The sequence below is a fragment of the Talpa occidentalis genome, unplaced genomic scaffold (genome assembly GCF_014898055.3).
Source record: "Talpa occidentalis isolate TD23 unplaced genomic scaffold, MPIMG_talOcc4v2.1 talOcc4.9, whole genome shotgun sequence".
Taxonomy (NCBI): domain Eukaryota; kingdom Metazoa; phylum Chordata; class Mammalia; order Eulipotyphla; family Talpidae; genus Talpa; species Talpa occidentalis.
In genome coordinates, this window is record NW_023605305.1 from 27,804,716 (window position 1) to 27,821,503 (window position 16,788).

Below are 16,788 nucleotides of genomic sequence, written 5' to 3' on the forward strand. Positions count from 1 at the left end.
GGGGAAACGCCCCGGTCGCCCAGCCCGCACTGGCACTTCAGCAAAGGAGGGGGAAAGACGGGCGCCCCCACTAACGGCCCTAGCCGTCTCCAGGGCGGCACAGGGGCGGGCCTGGGAAACCGCAGGCCACACAGGCGCGCCGCGCCCGCAGGGGCCCGCAGTCCCGGCTGGTCTTTCGGGCGCGAGCTGGAGGCTCGGCCTCGGGCGCTCGGGGCGGGAGGCGGAGCCTCCGGGTGACGTCAGGCCTCAGGAGGGCGTTGCTGGTCGGTGACTCGCCGCCAGGAAGGGGGCGGTCTCTCGGTGACGAGCCGCAGGCGAGGGGCCGGCGTTCATTGATAAAAACGCCGGGCTCCCTCGGGCGCGAGCGCAGCGTAGCGAGTCCCGGCAGCGCCACGCGCAGCCCGGGCCGGGCGGAACCGAGAACAAGGCGGGTCCGCGCGGCGACGCACAGCCCGCATGGAGCCCGCCGCCGGCTTCCTGTCCCCGCGCCCCTTCCCGCGTGCTGCCGCTCCCCCCGCGCCCCCGGCCGGACCCGGGCCGCCCCGGGGTGCCATGCCGGGACCCGAGCCCGAGGTGCTGGCCGGGCCGCCGGCGCCGGACCCTGGACGTCTGATCACGGACCCGCGCAGCGGCCGCACCTACTCCAAAGGCCGCCTGCTGGGCAAGGTAAGCGGGGCGGGGGGCGATCGGGGAGCCGGGCTAGCCGGGGTGGAAGGGTGCCCGCCGGGCTCCTTTTTGGCCGCTGACAAGGCGGGTCTGGGGCGCTGGCCCTCGGCTTGGGGACGTCTTCGGGCCAGATGCGGCCTCCCCTGGAGCGCCCTACTTGATGCCCCTTCCCCGTAGGGAGGCTTCGCCCGCTGCTACGAGGCCACTGACACCGAGACTGGCAACGCCTTCGCGGTCAAAGTCATCTCGCAGAGCCGCATCACTAAGCCGCATCAGCGGGAGAAGGTGGGCCTGGGCCCAGGCCCAGTGGACTAGGGGTGGGGTGGGGATGATGGCGTGGGAGTCCTGGAGGATGACAACCCCCCGGCCCTGTTGCAGATCCTAAACGAAATTGAGCTGCACCGCGACCTGCAGCACCGCCACATCGTGCGTTTCTCGCACCACTTTGAGGATGCAGACAACATATACATTTTCCTGGAGCTCTGCAGCCGGAAGGTGAAGGGAGGGTGACGGTGATGTGCGTAGCAGGGAAACAGGGCCTGAATACCCAGCGTTAGGGGCCTGTTTTTCCTCAGCTAGCTTGGGTACAGGGAGGGTCAGGGGGAGCAGGCCAGGGACTGAGCAGTCACTCTCCACAGTCCCTTGCCCACATCTGGAAGGCCCGGCACACCCTATTGGAGCCAGAAGTGCGCTACTACCTGCGACAGATCCTTTCTGGATTAAAGTACCTGCACCAGCGAGGCATCTTGCACCGAGACCTCAAGCTGGGTGAGACTGCTTGCCAGCAGAATGGGGAGTGGAAGGCAGAGAGAAAGGAGTCTGACACACCTTTTTGTCTTGGTCCAGGAAATTTTTTTATCACCGAGAACATGGAACTGAAGATGGGGGATTTTGGGCTGGCGACCCAGATGGAGCCCCCAGAGCATAGGAAGAAGTGAGTGAGAAGGGGGTGGCCACAGTCTGTGTGTGACACAGTGATGTGCGTGACTGTGTGTGTGGGAGGCAAGATGACTGCCTGATATGTGCATGTGATGGCAGGGAAGGGATGATGGCTGTTTGTGCGTATTTGGGGGTGGAGGTGGCAGCTTGGGTTGCTGGGACAGATGGAAAGGCTGAGGGTCTTGTGCATGTGTGAGTCCCTGACACAGATGGGTGTGTAAGGATTCTTGGAGGTGTATGACTGCCTCTGTGTGTGGATGGGGCTAGGTGTGTGTTGGGGACAGACTGAGCGTGTGGGAATGGGAGGACAGGACTCCCTGGTTGTGTAAGAAGACCCTGCTGTGGCTGCGATGGCGGCTGTGAGTGGCACAGAGAGCAAGTGTGGCAGATGAGTGTTTATGGGGGATGTGACAGCTGGTGTTGGTGTGTGTGACATAGACCCTGGGAAGTGACAGTCTGAATGGGTGTCTGACAGACGGGAGTGGGGGAAAGGGGAAGGCATCTGTGATGGGCCCTCTGACCCTGGAGGAGAGGATTGGGTTGGGGGTCAGGGCCTCTCCCTGTCCTGCAGAGCAGCTGAGCAGCTGGGCCAGGCGAGTGGGTGGGGACTCAGCTGCCATCCCCGGCATCCATTGTCCCAGGACAAGCAGGAGTTCTCTTGCCTTTGGTGACAGGCAGCTGCTTTGTCTGCACTCATAGTGGGGGCAGGGATGGGGGGGGAACTAGCTGGGCTGGTTCTGAACCTTTCCCTCTCCCCCTTCCTGCCCTTTTCAGGACCATCTGTGGTACTCCCAACTACGTGGCTCCAGAAGTGCTGCAGAGACAGGGCCATGGTCCTGAGGCAGACATATGGTCCCTGGGCTGTGTCATGTGAGTCCCAGGGTCATCTGCACACAGGTGGGGGCATGGTGGGGTCATACCTTCCACTTTACTGCTGACCCCTTTAGCTCTGCCCCACAGGTACACGCTGCTGTGTGGGAGCCCCCCCTTTGAGACTGTTGACCTGAAGGAGACGTACCGCTGCATCAAGCAGGTTCACTACACGCTGCCCGCCAGCCTCTCACAGTCTGCCCGGCAGCTCCTTGCCACCATTCTTCGAGCCTCACCCCAAGACCGCCCCTCAATTGACCAGATCCTGCGCCATGACTTCTTTACCAAGGTCTGTGGCACAAGCAGCACCGAAGTCCAGTCTGTATATTCTCAGGGAACTGAATGGGGGCAGATGACAGGACCCCTGGGGTCTCTCTCTGCTCACATGGCTCCCCCCCTCAGGGCTACACTCCGGACCGACTCCCTGTCAGCAGCTGCGTGACAGTCCCAGACCTGATACCCCTTAACCCAGCTAGAATTCTGTTTGTCAAAGTTACCAAGAGCCTTTTTGGCAGGAAGAAGAATAAGAGTGAGTCTGCGATGTCAATAGTTTGAGGGTACAAAGTAGCAGGGAGACTTGTTACATTTTGGGGGTGTTAGTTTGGGTGCCTGTGAACTCCTGGGGAGAGTGTGTGTTATATATGCAGTTGGGTATGCCTATCTGTATAATCCTATGGGAAGTAGGGAGCTAGGCAGCAGGCTGAGGCCTATACCCACCCCCTCCCCAGGTAAAAACCATCCTGAAGAGCGGGATGAAGTCTCCTGTTTGGTGAATGGCCTCACACGGACATCCATTGGCCACCAGGATGCCAGGCCCGAGGTGAGGTGCTCACGTGGGCAGTGTTGTCCTGACTCACCCCCACCCTAGCAGCTGTGGGAAGCCTGGGATAAAAGAGGCTGGTGAAGCATCTGGCCTCGTGGTGTCCTAATTGGCTGTGTCTCATTAGCCAGGCGGGGCTGACCTCAGGTGCCCTGGCAGCCAGGGCAGGGCTGGGCCATGGACTCTCGAAGATTTGGCTCTTGGGGCCCATCTCACTCCCTGTCCCTACCTAATCCTCCAGGCTCCAGCAGCTTCTGGTCCAGGCCCCGTCAGCCTGGTAGAGACAGCGCCTGAAGACAGCTCACCCCGTGGGACCCTGGCGAGTAGTGGAGATGGTGAGCAGCCAGGAGGATGAGAAGTGCTAGAGGGCACTGGGGCTAAGCCAGGGACCAAAGGGAAAGAGCGGGCAGAGCAACATAGTCTGGGTCCTGGGTAACTAATGTCTAATTCCCATTGCCCTGTTCCCTTCAGGGTTTGAAGAAGGTTTGACTGTGGCCACAGTGGTAGAGTCAGCCCTCTGTGCTCTGAGAAACTGCCTGGCCTTCATGCCCCCAGGTAAGGTTGCGGTCTGATCCTGTGAATGGTGTGGGAGTCTTTTGACTGGGAGATGAGAAACAGTCTTTTTTTCTCTCTCCCTTGACAGCGGAACAGAACCCAGCTCCCCTGGCACAGCCAGAGCCGCTGGTATGGGTCAGCAAGTGGATTGACTACTCCAACAAGTATGGTTTTGGGTATCAACTGTCCAGCCGCCATGTGGCTGTGCTCTTCAACAATGGTACACACATGGCCCTGTCAGCCAACAAAAAGTAAGTGCTGTTGTGGGGTGCCTTGTATCTGGGCCCTGACATCTAGTACCTTCAGGCCCTGATACCTTCAGTCTGGCTCCGGGGCCTGGAGTCTCTCAGGAGAAGGGAGACAGTGCGGGGCTCCTGCTGACCTGTCTCCTCTGCTCTAGGACCGTACACTACAACCCCACCAGCACAAAGCACTACTCCTTTTCTGTGAGCGCTGTGCCACGGGCCCTGCAGCCTCAGCTGGGTGTCCTGAGGTACTTCACCTCCTACATGGAGCAGCACCTCATGAAGGTGTGTGGACTGGGAACTAAAACATTCTGATTCCTTCTTATTCCCCTTTGGGGTGGTGGTGGGGGGGTTGTGTGCTCAAAGCTAGAGGCTGAACCTCTAAGGGAGACTCATACCAGAAGGGTCCTGACAATGTCCCTGCTTTCAGGGTGGAGACCTACCCAGTGTGGAAGAAGTAGAGGTGCCTGTGCCCCCACTCCTGCTGCAGTGGGTCAAGACTGACCAGGCCCTACTCATGCTGTTTAGTGATGGCACTGTCCAGGTAAGAGCCGCTCCTGGAGTTGACTGCAAGGTCTGTGGGGCCTAGGGTGCTGGGGAAGAAATGGCCTGGGTCCTGACCAGTGTTGCTATCCTGTGCACAGGTGAACTTCTACGGGGACCACACCAAGCTGATCCTCAGTGGCTGGGAGCCTCTCCTTGTGACTTTTGTGGGCCGCAATCGCAGTGCTTGTACTTACCTGGCCTCCCACCTCCAGCAGCTGGGATGCTCCCCAGATCTGCGCCAGCGGCTCCGCTACGCTCTGCACCTGCTCCGGGACCGCTGCCCTGCAGCCTAGGCCCCAACATGTGAAGCAGGCCACCACCCAAACCCTCAGGCCTCAGGCCTGTGCCTGCAAGGTTCTGGCCTTTGCCTTTGTGGCCCTTCTTGTCCCTTTGGTGCCTCACTGGGGGCTCTGGACTGAATCCCCCAGGGAATCAGGGACCAGCTTTACTGGAGTTGGAGGCTCCTATCCTCGGTGTCTCCTGCCCCTTCTCCAAGATAAGCCTGAGCCTTAGCCCCCAGCTAGGGGGCATTATTTATGGACCAGTTTTATTTATTGACAGACATTTATTTATTGAGATGTAAGCCCCAGAGGGGAACTCCTCCTGGGATAATAAACCATTTTGCAGAACTGGAAGGCCATCTCATTCGCAGTAGAGCCCGTGGACCGTGGCCACGGCAAAGAGCGAAGCGTTGGTGAAGGAGGCAGAAGCCAGCCCGTCGCGGGCCGCGTCCCAGAGCGCGCGGCTGACGACGCGCACGCCCTGGCCGGCGCGCGGCCCCAGCACCACGCTGCACACCAGCTTGTAGCGCGGGGGGCAGAGCTCGCGCAAGCGCACTCGCACCTGCTCGCAGAGCTCCCGGGCCAGCGACCCTGCTTCTGCGCCCGAATAGCTTGCATCGCGCAGCCGCGAGGCTAGCGCCGCCTCCAGAGCCCGCTGTGCGCCTGCTGCCTCCCAGCGCTCCCCGGGTGCGGGCTCCGTGCGGTACGAGGGCGCCACCCGACGGGCAGGCGCCAGGGGCAGCCCCGAGAAGCTGACCCGCGAGCCTAGAGGGGGCACAGGGCCTTGGGATGGTCGCCGACCTCCAGCACCCAAGCCTGGCCCGGCCAGCGAGTTGCGCCGTGAAAAGGACGAGGCCAGGCCCAGCACCGAGCCCCGGCGGGAAGCCGGGCCGGGCACTGCCGGTCGCGCCTCATCAATGCTGGGCAGGCGGCCTGGGGGCTGTGCCGGTGATAGTTTCAGCCCTGGGTCTCTAGCAGCCTCCTCTTCCTGACGTCCAGGGAACGCAGGTCTTCCAGCCATGGATCTGCGGACTGGAAGGCTCACACTTGGACGGGATGGACTTACCGCGCACCTCTGTACACCAACCACCTCGTCTCTTACTCGTTTCCCCCGCTATAGCCCCTTCTTAGCTATGATTTGGGAACAGGTGACTCAAGTAGTCTAGAGCTATGTGGATTCCTAGGTTAAGGGCCGTTAGGACGTAAGCAAGGGAAGAGATGCTGGTAACAATCTCGTCTTGGGCTGGCTGCTGCTCCCTACGCTCCTTTTTCCTCTGGGGGTTAGCTAAGTGAGCTCTGAGTACACTGCCTTTTCTCGTTTCCACCTGACTTTGTCAGAAGGGGAAATCTGCCTCTGCCTCATCCTGGACAGTGGTGTGGCCAACCCCAAACCAGAAGGAGGGAAAGACAGATCCCAGAGCTACAGATCCTTCTAGGTCTGGGTATTGAATCCAGTCATTTTGCACCCCTACCTGTTCCTAGGGTGGCTTATACAAAGATCCCACCCCCACCCCCAAACAACTGGCCCATACCCAGGGCAGGTGACTCATGAACTTGCTTCCACCCTCTGCTTCTTGCCTTTGGCCCTACCTCCAAATTCAGTTCTGGGATGCTGCCCTCTCTTCTCGAAACTCCTGCAGGCAGGCACCTGAGTCACCGGGAGCCTTTGGCCTCCAATCTCTCCTTGTTCCACCGCCCTCGGCAGTGGGAGGGGCAATGCCCCTGGCCTGTGTTGTGGAGTTGCCATGGGTTGCTAGGCAAGCACTCCTTCCCTGCTTCCCTTCCTCCAGCCCTGGCTCTGGCTTAACCTGAGTGTTACTACTGTGAGCGTGTGCTGAGCCACAGGTGCCTGGGTATTACCATGACAATAATCACTGAGGGGACACCTAGAGAGGCTTTGGTCAGAAAGGTGCTGCCCCAACCCAGGGCCCCTGAGCCACCATCCATTTCTCCCTTGTGAAGACTGACTCGCGTCTTGTGAGCAAGTCACAGAGGCCTGGGATATGGGAGGACTTGAGGCTGCGGGGGTGGCTATTCAGGAATCAGGATCCAGCCCACAGGAAGGAGTACGTCATGGTTCTATGGTCTCCCCATCAGCCTCAACAAGGACAAACATTTCCGCTCCCAGTGCAGAGCTAGGGTGTGGCTTGGATGACTTCCTCAGCTCAGGGCTGTGTGCTGGAGTGCAGGGGGGCTGGGACAGCCAGAACTCCCTGACACAGCAGTGACTCGCAGTGAACCCTAGTCCAGCTTTCTGACCCCTGCTGACCCAAGTGTCCTAGGGCTTGTTCCCAGCTGGCCACACCTCTTGTATTCCCTGGGAGTCCCCATTGTACCCCAGCACCCCTCCCCCACACACTGAGTTTCATTTCAGGGATGCCAGAGGTCATGAGCCTTTCCCAGAGCTGACGCCTCCTCACCTGATCTCCCCTTCCCCCCTCGGGACTCGGATGGGACTGCCCAGACAAGCCTGGTCTGGGCCCAGGAAACTATCCATGGGGGTGAGGACTTTCCCTGTTGAGGGGGGTTCCCCAGGCCTAGCAAACCTGATGCAGACACTGTGTGCCTTTGTAGAGGAAGTGAGGAGAAGCAGGGATTTTCAACTTTGAACTCTGTGCAAGGCCAGGGTGCTAAGACCCTCTGACTTTGCTTATGGCCCCGCAGGGCTGAAGCTTTCCTGGACCTGTGAGACATAGGCGGGGCCTGCTCTCAGGCCTCACTCCAGTTTCCGTGGAAACCCACTGGCTTCCTACCCCAGTGCTGCCTGGGCAGGCTCCCAGCTGGGGCCTCATCTGCTGCCAGCTTCCAGCCGCCAGCCTCTCCTATATCAACTCCAACTCAGTGTCTCCTGGCCCTTTCCGGGAGTCTGTCCCTAACCCTGAGTGGAAGCTTGGGCCTCTACAGGCCCCTGATGCTTCCATTAGGAACATGGTCCTCTCCTTCCCCATCCCCAAAACTTTAGCTTCTCAGCAAACAGGCCTCTGAAGCTCCTGCTCCGCCCTTTCTGGTCTTTCTAGTCTCCTCGCCAGTTCTAAGGCCTGGCTAGGCCTCCTGCTTCTTCCTACCCACTACCTCACAGACCGAGAGCAAGCTACTCCACTTATTTACTCCCCCTGTCCTATCTATCCATGGAGACCCCAGGACTGGTTGTGCATGGGGAGACTTCGTCCTTTTCCACAGCACTCCGAAGCCTCGTCAACAACCCCCTATACAGGTGAGGGATAGCGCCTGTCTGGATTTTCCCTAGCAGTATCGGCTGGGCCCCAGGACTCTGAAGAAGCCCAGACTACAGAAGAGGTGGGGAATTAGGACTTGACCCTCCTCCCTGGTGAGCTCAGTTTGGGGACGTGTAGAAGGTGGCTACTGGTCACTCAATTTCCTTGATATCCTGACAGCCATTTGTGGGGAAGGGGAGAGGTAGAGGGGGCTGGAGCTCAGAGCAGTTGTGTGATCTTAGGCAAAGACCTTCCTTCCCCCTCTCTCCCCATCTCTGGCAGAGAAGGGCTGTCTGCCCCCTGGATCCTGAAAGGGAAAGTAACTTGTGTCTTCCCTGGAGAGGCTGAGGAGTAAACTAGGGATTCACAGAAGAACAAAGCTCAAGGGATTGAGTCAGAATCAGAGAGGAAGTAGTTCAAGGGTGCTGCCTTGGGCTCATGGCCTGCCCAGGATGCTAGGTGTCTGAAATCAGGGATGGGGGCAGGGGGAGGGCTGCTCCAGAGAACTAAAATGCAGCTTTCTGTCTCACTGCTTCAAAGCTCTGCTCCTCCCTAAGGCCATAACCCTATTGCTTTAGGGACCACAGTCTTGCCTGAGTAGTGGGGCCCTGGGTCTTGGACCAGGGATTAAGAGGTTCCAGGTAGCTTAGGCTTCATCTCCTGCCTCCTACTCCCTAAATTGTTCTGAGGCTCAGAGGCTGGGCCGGAAGTAATCATGAAAATGGAAAATGTGGTCTAGCTTCATGATAGTGCAAGACCGACTTGTCTGCAGTCAGTGCACTCTGCACCCCCCTCCTGAAGGAGGTGCCTGAAGGAGGCTGAAAAAAGCTCTGTTTGCAGTTTGTGGAGAAGCCTCCCTTCCCCCAAGACTCAGGCTGGGGAGGCAGAAGGGTGGAGGGATGTGGGTTCAATTTTGCTGCCATCAGCCCTGGTCTCTCCTCTCCCCTGTGATCAAGCCATTTCCTCTGAGACCTGAGGGTTTGGGATTACCATCCCATTTCTTTTTTAATTAAAAAAAAATTGTTTGTATTTTTTTATTTTTATTTTTGTGTAGAAGAACTGGGGTGTAGGCCAGAGTTGTGGGGGAGGGGTGAGAGGATTCACCAGAGACTGTGCAGAGCACAGACTGTGCAGAGCAGATCAAGTGGATCTGCTGAAACACCCTGCTGAGGAGAGCAGCAGGCGAGACAGGAGAGGTCTGCTGCGCCATGTGGGTCAGCTCCCTGGTCGGGGATGGAACTCAGGCTGCAGCGGTGATGGTGCTGAGACTTAATCCCTGGGCCACCAGGGAGGTCTACCATCCCATTTTATAGGCAAGAAGTCCAAAACACAAAGTTAGGAAGTCACTTGCCTGAACTACCATGGGGCTGAGTTGGGACTAGAACCCAGGTCTACATGTTCCAGACCTGCTGGAAGAACTCAGCCCTGCCTCTTCTATGATAGCTAAGGGACCAAAGGCCCAAGTGGGCAAAGACAAAATCTAGAGTTGCTTTGTCTGACCTCTTCTCCCCCAGCTCTCTGTCTCTCTCTCCCACAGTGATATTCGCTTTTTAGTTGGTCAAGAAAGGCAGGAGGTGTTTGCCCACCGGTGCTTGTTGGCCTGTAGATGCAACTTCTTCCAGCAACTTCTGGGCCTGGAGCCAGGATCTGCAGTACCTAACCCCGTGGTGCTAAGCACTGTTCCAGCTGAGGCCTTCCTGGCAGTGCTAGAGTTCCTGTATACCAACAGTGTCAAGCTGCACCGCCACTCTGTGAGCCCACTGGGTTGGGAGAAGCAGGGGGTGGGCTGAGGAACAGGGGAAACTCCCTTCCATCCCCCCAACCACCCACTCTGCAGGTGCTGGAGGTGCTGACAGCTGCTGTGGAGTATGGGCTGGAGGAACTTCGAGAGGTAGGTTTTGTGCCTGCCACTCTCTCATTTCCCTTGCCGCAGTGGGCTGGATTCTTATTGTCTCACACGCTCCTGGATTGGAGAAGGATGTGTACCAATATAGAGGGAAGTATGGGTAGCTCTCCATGTAGATGACATTCGTGTATGCCCTGTGTGGCACACAGAGTGGTTATGGCTGGTGCTGTAGATACAAGTCAGTTTGATTCCCATTCTTCCGAGAGAGAAAACAGACATGAGAATACAACCGGATGGCGTAAGAAGGGTGACAGATGAGGATAAATGGTCTGAGACTAAGTGGAGGAGGTATCTAGTCCTGCTACTGCGGAGAGAGTTGGGGAGACTTCCTGGAGGAGGAAACAGTCTTGTAGAACTTGTAGAAGTTTGTTTAGAGAGGGTGTGGGAAGATGGCATTCTAATCACAGAGGCACAAAAGGAGCTAGTAAGTTTTTAGTATAGCTGGATTAAGAGTGTGAAAGGATGCGATGAGATTGGAGAGGGTGACCGGGTCTGGCCAGGAGTGTCTTTGAGTCAGGGAGGGGACAGGTGGTGGAAGAATCCTGAAAGGGAGAGTACTTTTGCATGACGCTTATTGGTCTAATTGGTGGAGAATGTGCTAGAAAGTAGGTGGCTAGGCTTGGCTTTTTGCTAGTCCTGAGCGCCTCCAGGTTTGCCAAGCCCTAGGCCAAGGTGATTCTCTGCCCACCCTGGCCTGGTCTGGGTGGGTCTGGAGCTGCTAGGAGCCTGCCTGGGTGGCTCATTGTTCTAAGCCTGCTCACTCCTTCTGGGGTGGGGCTGGCTGGGGTCTTGGAGCAGGGACAGCTTGGCACAAACTCACATTCATATTTGTTCTCAGCTGTGCCTGGAGTTTGTGGTGAAGGTGCTGGATGTGGAGCTGGTTTGTGAGGCCCTGCAGGTGAGGGCTGCTGGACAGGCTTGCCGGTCGCCCGGGTGTGGAGGGCCGGGGAACATGGCCTCTGGTCTCCCACCTGACCTTCCTCTGTCTGCCCCAGGTGGCCGTGACCTTTGGCCTGGGCCCGCTGCAGGAGTGCTGCATAGCCTTCATAGAGGCCCACAGTCAGGTACAGCCCTCCCGCACCTTCATTCTCTAACCCCACACACCTCATTCTGCTCCCCCCTGACCCATCTGGGGACCCACAGGAGACGCTCCGGACCCGCGGCTTCCTGGAGCTGTCGGCGCCCGCGTTGCTGCTCCTGCTGCGCAGCGACAAGCTCCGCGTGGACGAGTCTGAGCTCGTCCTGGCCGCTCGGAGCTGGGCGCGCGTGGGCGCGGTGAGTGGGGCCTCGAGGGACGCGGGGTGGGGGCGCTGAAGGAGATTCGGGCTTCGGGAACCGGGCAGCGAGCGGCGGAGCAAGCGCCCGACCGCATGACGCTCGCAGGCGGTGCTGGAGCGGCCCGTGGCCGAGGTGGCGGCCCCCGTGGTGCGGGAGCTGAGACTGGCCTTGCTGGCCCCGGCGGAGCTGAGCGCCCTGGAAGAGCAGAACCGGCGGGAGCCGCTCATCCCGGTGCGGGCGCAGGGGACCGGGCTCGGACCCACTCGGGAGCGGGTGGGGGTGAGGGAGGCCCGGGGGGCGGGTCTGGCCCGGGGCCCCCGCGGTGACCGGCCTCCCGCTGCAGGTGGAGCAGATCGTGGAGGCTTGGAAGTGCCACGCGCTGCGGAGGGGGGACGCGGCCCCGGGCGCCCCGTGCCGCCGCCGGACGGGCACCCTGCCCCGGGAGCACCACCGTTTTCTAGACCTGACCTTCAAGTGACCGAGGAGGCCGTGACTCGAGAGGCCATCTGGGCCCTTCCCAACTACAGCTCCCGCCACGCCCGGCGCGCGCCGCCGGCTCCCCGTCCCAGCTCGCCCGGAAGGCTCGCCCGCGGCCTCGCGCCACGTCCTGTGGGTGGGGTTTGGGGAGCAGGCGGTTGCGGTTGCGGGTGCCGGCGCGGGGGGGCGCAGCCTGGGGTGCGCGGGAAAGTCGGGCCGCTGGGATTTGCTGTGCGGCGCAGCCTGGGTGCGCACCGGCTGCCTGCGCGCGCTCGCCCGCCCCGGCCACTCTCGCTACCCCTGCGTAGCATTTCAGCTCAGCCCCATCTTTAATTCTGCCTCCTCAGATCGCGCCCCTCAATGCCCCGCAGGAACCTCAGGCTCAGGCCAGAAGCGGGCTCCCTCCAGATCCTTCCCCAGGTCTCCCCCCAGTGTCCAGCTCCCCGGGTGCCCACACCTACAAACGGGGTCGTCCCTGCCCTGTCCTTCTCCCTCATATCTGCTTCCTGTGACTTCTACCTTCGAAGACACTGAAGAGCGGCCCATGTGCCACCTCAAAATAGGCTACTTTGGCGTAGGTATTATTTCGATAAATAGATGATGCTATGAAAACGGAACTTAACCGTTTTGTGAGGGAAAATTACATTTATAAAGGAAATAGCTTGTCAGGGTGTCTCCCTGTGTACCAGAAAAGAAGGATGACTAACCCCAGAGAGTATTTTATCAGTGAAGGCACCCACCGAAATCTGCTTAACAAATCTTACCCTAGTTTTTCGTGCTTTCCCTGGTGACTTCCCCATAACTGGCTTCCTTGCACTTTTCTTTCATCTTTCGTGATGACAGCATTTAAGCGGGTATTCAAGCCACCTTGGGAGTTACTCATTTTCCCCTGGGTAATGTTTTTATACTGTAACCAACCTGGGTGTCACTGGTGTGTCCCTGCGAGCCTTGGGGGTTAAGGCTGGGGGAGCCACTGATCGGAACTTGAGGGCTGGCCCTCATTCTTGACTCTGGAAAATAAAATTTCTTAATCTTTTCTCATCACAGTGGTGATTATTATTTTTCAGTTGACAAAGACAGACTAACAGGGGAAAAAATATGCATTTACTTAAAACATATTTTACATGACAGGCGCCTTCATAAGAAAAGAAAGATCAGAAGAAATGGTTCAAACCTGAATATTGTTTACATTAAGTTTGAAGAGTGGACAGTTGTGGAAGAATATGTAGTTAGTGTATGAGCTAAGTGCAAACTGGGGGAATTTTAGCAAGGCCTGCTTGGTTCTGAGTCCTTTTGTCTTTTGAAATAAGGGCGTCCTTTTCTCTGTATTAGTTTGTTTAGCTGGCAGAATGATGGGCATCCCGGGACCACCAAACCTGCCATTTCTAATGTGTTCTGCCATCACAAAACATACTCTTAGGGCGTAAAACCTTCAATAGAAAAGAACTTTTATACAATTATTGTGCAATAGAGTGAAGAGAAAGAATATAGTTAAAATGGTTTAAACACCCCAAATTATCCATCCACTCATAGGTAAATGCCCAGCCAAATAGGTTTAGCCCAAAGGGGGGCCACGAGGCCCTAAAGTTTGCCACAAGTCTAAGGCACCTTCTGGTGGGGAACCCAAGGAAAGAGGTGGAAGGAAAAGAGCAAAATGAAAATTCAAGTCAAGATAAAGGCTACCATTGTCAGTCTTCCTACAGGTCTCTCACCCACGTCTCTGTCTCTTCCTCGTGTCTCCTGTCATGTCCCCCAAGTCCCAGGTGCAAGTCCAAGGCCAAGAAGCAAGTTTGGCTGCTTCTTCACATGTCTCTCTGCTCCATGGGACTCCTCCAAGTCTCCTTGTCTTCCTTTTATCCTCTCCCAAGTGCTTTTCCCCTGCCTTCTCTAGCTTTTCCTTTCTGTTCCACCCTTCCTTGGGTGGGGCAGGGAACCTGGGACCTCCCCTTTTACCTCCCCTTTCTGCTAAAACTTAAGAGTTTTATGACAGATTTTTAAGGGAAGAGGGCAGGGGTGGACTGGACTGTCAGTGACTTTTTTATTTTTTTTAATTCCCTCAGCATAAAATATTCAACATACCAAAGTGACGTATTTTGGCATAGCATTTCCTGAACCCTGTCAAATAGCACAGAGGTGAAGAGCATGTTTCAAGAGCAACACTGCCTGGGCTTAAATCCTAGCGCCACTCCTTTCTGATGTGTGACATGAGTAAGAGTACTTGACCTTTCCTATACCTCAGTTTCCGTACTTGTAAAAGAGATAATAATAAAACCTACTTAATAGGGTTCTTAGAAGAGTAATCTCGTGAAGTGCTTATGTTAAAAAATTAAAAAAATAGGCACAAAATGGAGTTCCTCATGCTGGGCCTCACCCAAGAATTAATACCTAACCTAACTCCAGTTTCAGCCACTCCCCAAAGTGGAATTGTAAACCAATCACACTGGAGTTTTCTGGTTAGCACTAGTGAGACAAAAATCTGAATAAAAGGATCATCCCCCCCCCCGCCCCCCGCCTTTCCCTGAGGTCGGGTGGTTTTTGCCTGGAATAATCTTTTCTTTGGCACTAATAATCTTGTTCAACTATGAAAACCTTCCATTTTGTATTTTTGTATTTCTTGCTGGGTCTCCCTCCTTGCTCCACGGGATACTGTGTAGCTCAGGAGTCGTTTAGTTGGAGGGCCTCTCTGGTGTTGCAGGAGTTAAAGACAGTGCTATGAAACGATCACCAGCCACTGCTGCATGAGTTCGATCCCCGGCCAGGGAGGTGAGCACATGGTGCAACAGACCTCTCCTGTCTGACCCTCTGCTCCCCTCTGCAGTGTATTTCAGTAGATCTGCCTGTTCTGCTCCCCAATCTGTCTCTGGCAAATCCTCTCACGCCCCTCCCACCCCACCCCCACCTCTGACTTACACCCTAGTTCTTGTATTCATAAATAAATAAATCTTTAAGAAAAATAAATGCAGGGCCTCCCTGGTGGTGCAGCGGTTGAGCGCTGGGTTGCGAAGCTGCCCGCAGCCTCTGCAGCGCCAGTTCGATCCCCGGCCGCCGGGTGAGGGTCCCACATGGCCGCAGACCTCTCCTGCCACCCGCTGCTCCCCTCAGCAGTGTACTTCAGTCCTTCTGCCTGTTCTGCTCCCCGCTCTGGCTCTGGTGAATTCTCTCACCCTCTCGCGCTTCTGACTGTACCCAGTGCTTGCATAAATAAACAAACAAATAAATAAATAAATAAATAAATCTTAAAAAAAAAAATAAATAAATGCAATTAGATCTTTAAACTTGTTTGGATGAATTTTCCTTACACATAGTGGAAAAGATTAAATGACATATCCAATTTGTTCTGCAAATATTTGAGAGCTCCTGTGCCAGGATTTAAGGTCATAGAATGCACTGGAGAAATTAGGGCAAAATCCAGTCCTCAAACAGTAACATAGACAACCACGAAAAAGCCCATATATAAAAACCCAAGAAGCCGTAGTACAAAACAAAAGATAATGTAAGAAAAGAAAAATAACATGAAGAAAAACAAAGCAACTAAGTATGGGAAAAAAAAAATGCTTTAAGAAAATGTATAAGCCAGCAGCTGAAAGAGGTTTTCTCAGTGACAAAGCCACTGGAAACACACAAGCAATCACCTTGCTAGCAGCTTACTGAGAAAACTAAAACTGACGGTTCTATTTTTGAACTTTGAAATAGAGCCCTGCTAAAAGCAAGGCCACAAAAAATTGGGTAAAGACTCAGAATTGTTCCTCTCCACGGAAATCTTTAGTAAAAGGCGAAAGATTTATACGATCTGAAGAGAAACCAGAGTATAACAGCCAACACCTGCTTGGCCCCTCCCAGAGCAAGTTAACACTTAGCTCACTCATGGTTGTTCTGCACTTGTGTGGTTCTCACGCCCTGCGTGGAGTCTGCATCGACAGCATGTCTCTAGCAGGCAGCGTGCCCTGCAACGGCGATGCTGTCCCCGTGGAGCTGGACTTCAAGCACCGTGGACCGGTCTTTCCGTGGTGCACCATGGGTATGCAAATTACAGGCGGCCCCGACCCGTAGGTGACTCGGGCGCTCTGGGCGGGCCTAGGCGGGCCTAGGCGGGCCTGGGCGGGGAGGCGCCAGAGGGACCCCTGGAGGTTAGGTCTGGTCTCTCCTTTCAGGTCTCCCAAGTTACCCTCGCCTGGTTTGCCAGGGGAGTTATGGGCGTTTCCCACGCCTCGTACAGCGCCTGGGATTAAGTGCTGTCCCAGTTGCCGAGTTTCAGTACTATCTACTCTATTATTATTAGTATTAATTTATGATTTAATTAATTATTTTTTTCGTAGTGCAGAAGCAGTTGAGCAGAGACATTCAGGGGCTTCCTGGGACCACAGTGGGCAGGGTAGTGAAGGTGGGGGTGAGGATGGCATCCAATTTATCTTGAAGGACAGTTTGGTCAAGGGAAGGTGGAAAAGTTTTCTGGCAAAGGGAATAGCCTGCGAGGTGGATGCTGAAAATGATACAGCCTGTGCAGAGTAGAGCATGGTCTGAGTAAGAGTGTGGGTCTGCCTGGGGCACTGACAGGAAGAGGCTGGGGCGATGACATAGGCTTGATATGAAGTTAGGCCTGGAAAGGCTTGTCAGTGATGGGGAACCATGATAAGTGTTGAAGTCAGAGGGCTGAGTGGTGTGAGGGGCCACCCAAGCTGGGCTGCCCTCAAGCACTGGGGCTGGTCCCCAGAGATAGAATGTGCACACTTAGGACTGACCACTCCTGCGATAGTCCAGCCGCCAGGAGCTGGAATCCCTTCAGCTGCTCCCACACCAGGACTGTGACTCTACACTTCTGGGTTGTTTCTTTAGCATGCAATCAGAACAACAACTTCCAGCAGAGCTAACATCTATACAAACTACGAAAATAATCAGGGTGTCTATGAGATGGCAGGTCATTGCTTGCAAAAATGATTTCATTCAAATCCTGGAAGAAAAAGAGCAGCCTATAGACTGTCATCTTCCCATT

The 16,788-nt window shown here is 55.9% G+C and overlaps 3 protein-coding genes and 1 non-coding gene across 5 annotated transcripts; 2 read left to right on the forward strand and 2 right to left on the reverse strand.

Annotated features, from left to right (window-relative positions):
* The first annotated feature begins 216 nt into the window (after positions 1-216).
* Positions 217-5,270, forward strand: PLK3 (polo like kinase 3). Its single transcript, XM_037500330.1, has 15 exons — positions 217-666; positions 844-951; positions 1,045-1,161; positions 1,305-1,434; positions 1,513-1,600; positions 2,380-2,475; positions 2,566-2,764; positions 2,878-3,004; positions 3,204-3,295; positions 3,537-3,630; positions 3,767-3,850; positions 3,939-4,101; positions 4,251-4,380; positions 4,526-4,639; positions 4,740-5,270. The coding sequence occupies exons 1-15, from the start codon at positions 457-459 to the stop codon at positions 4,932-4,934; spliced, it is 1,947 nt and encodes a 648-aa protein (XP_037356227.1). The 5' UTR covers positions 217-456; the 3' UTR covers positions 4,935-5,270.
* DYNLT4 (dynein light chain Tctex-type 4) lies at positions 5,269-6,637 on the reverse strand. Its single transcript, XM_037500331.2, has 2 exons — positions 6,513-6,637; positions 5,269-5,954 (listed from the first exon to the last, which is right to left on the reverse strand). The coding sequence occupies exon 2, from the start codon at positions 5,941-5,943 to the stop codon at positions 5,284-5,286; it is 660 nt and encodes a 219-aa protein (XP_037356228.1). The 5' UTR covers positions 5,944-5,954; positions 6,513-6,637; the 3' UTR covers positions 5,269-5,283.
* Positions 6,638-7,680: 1,043 nt separating this feature from the next.
* BTBD19 (BTB domain containing 19) lies at positions 7,681-11,799 on the forward strand. Of its 2 annotated transcripts, XM_037499057.1 has the most exons (8): positions 7,681-8,136; positions 9,675-9,888; positions 9,975-10,028; positions 10,882-10,941; positions 11,039-11,107; positions 11,187-11,318; positions 11,427-11,552; positions 11,665-11,799. In XM_037499057.1, exons 1-8 carry the CDS (start codon positions 8,051-8,053, stop codon positions 11,797-11,799), a joined length of 876 nt encoding a protein of 291 aa, XP_037354954.1. In that variant the 5' UTR covers positions 7,681-8,050. The 2 variants fall into 2 exon arrangements, with proteins under 2 accessions (XP_037354954.1, XP_054547059.1); XM_054691084.1 differs by lacking the exons at positions 9,975-10,028; positions 10,882-10,941.
* Positions 11,800-15,491: 3,692 nt separating this feature from the next.
* Positions 15,492-15,608, reverse strand: LOC119237394 (U5 spliceosomal RNA). Its single transcript, XR_005123319.1, has one exon. It is a non-coding gene; the product is annotated as a U5 spliceosomal RNA (small nuclear RNA).
* Between the last annotated feature and the right edge of the window lie 1,180 nt (positions 15,609-16,788).

Excerpts from the sequence above, each read along its gene's own strand:
- DYNLT4 (XM_037500331.2), bottom strand. The coding sequence starts at position 5,943 with ATGGCTGGAAGACCTGCGTTCCCTGGACGTCAGGAAGAGGAGGCTGCT.
- PLK3 (XM_037500330.1), top strand. The coding sequence starts at position 457 with ATGGAGCCCGCCGCCGGCTTCCTGTCCCCGCGCCCCTTCCCGCGTGCT. Across the intron at positions 1,162-1,304 it reads TGGAGCTCTGCAGCCGGAAG|TCCCTTGCCCACATCTGGAA; the intron begins GTGAAGGGAGGG and ends CACTCTCCACAG. Across the intron at positions 1,601-2,379 it reads CCCCCAGAGCATAGGAAGAA|GACCATCTGTGGTACTCCCA; the intron begins GTGAGTGAGAAG and ends TGCCCTTTTCAG.
- BTBD19 (XM_037499057.1), top strand. The coding sequence starts at position 8,051 with ATGGAGACCCCAGGACTGGTTGTGCATGGGGAGACTTCGTCCTTTTCC. Across the intron at positions 10,942-11,038 it reads TGGTTTGTGAGGCCCTGCAG|GTGGCCGTGACCTTTGGCCT; the intron begins GTGAGGGCTGCT and ends TGTCTGCCCCAG. Across the intron at positions 11,319-11,426 it reads GCTGGGCGCGCGTGGGCGCG|GCGGTGCTGGAGCGGCCCGT; the intron begins GTGAGTGGGGCC and ends TGACGCTCGCAG.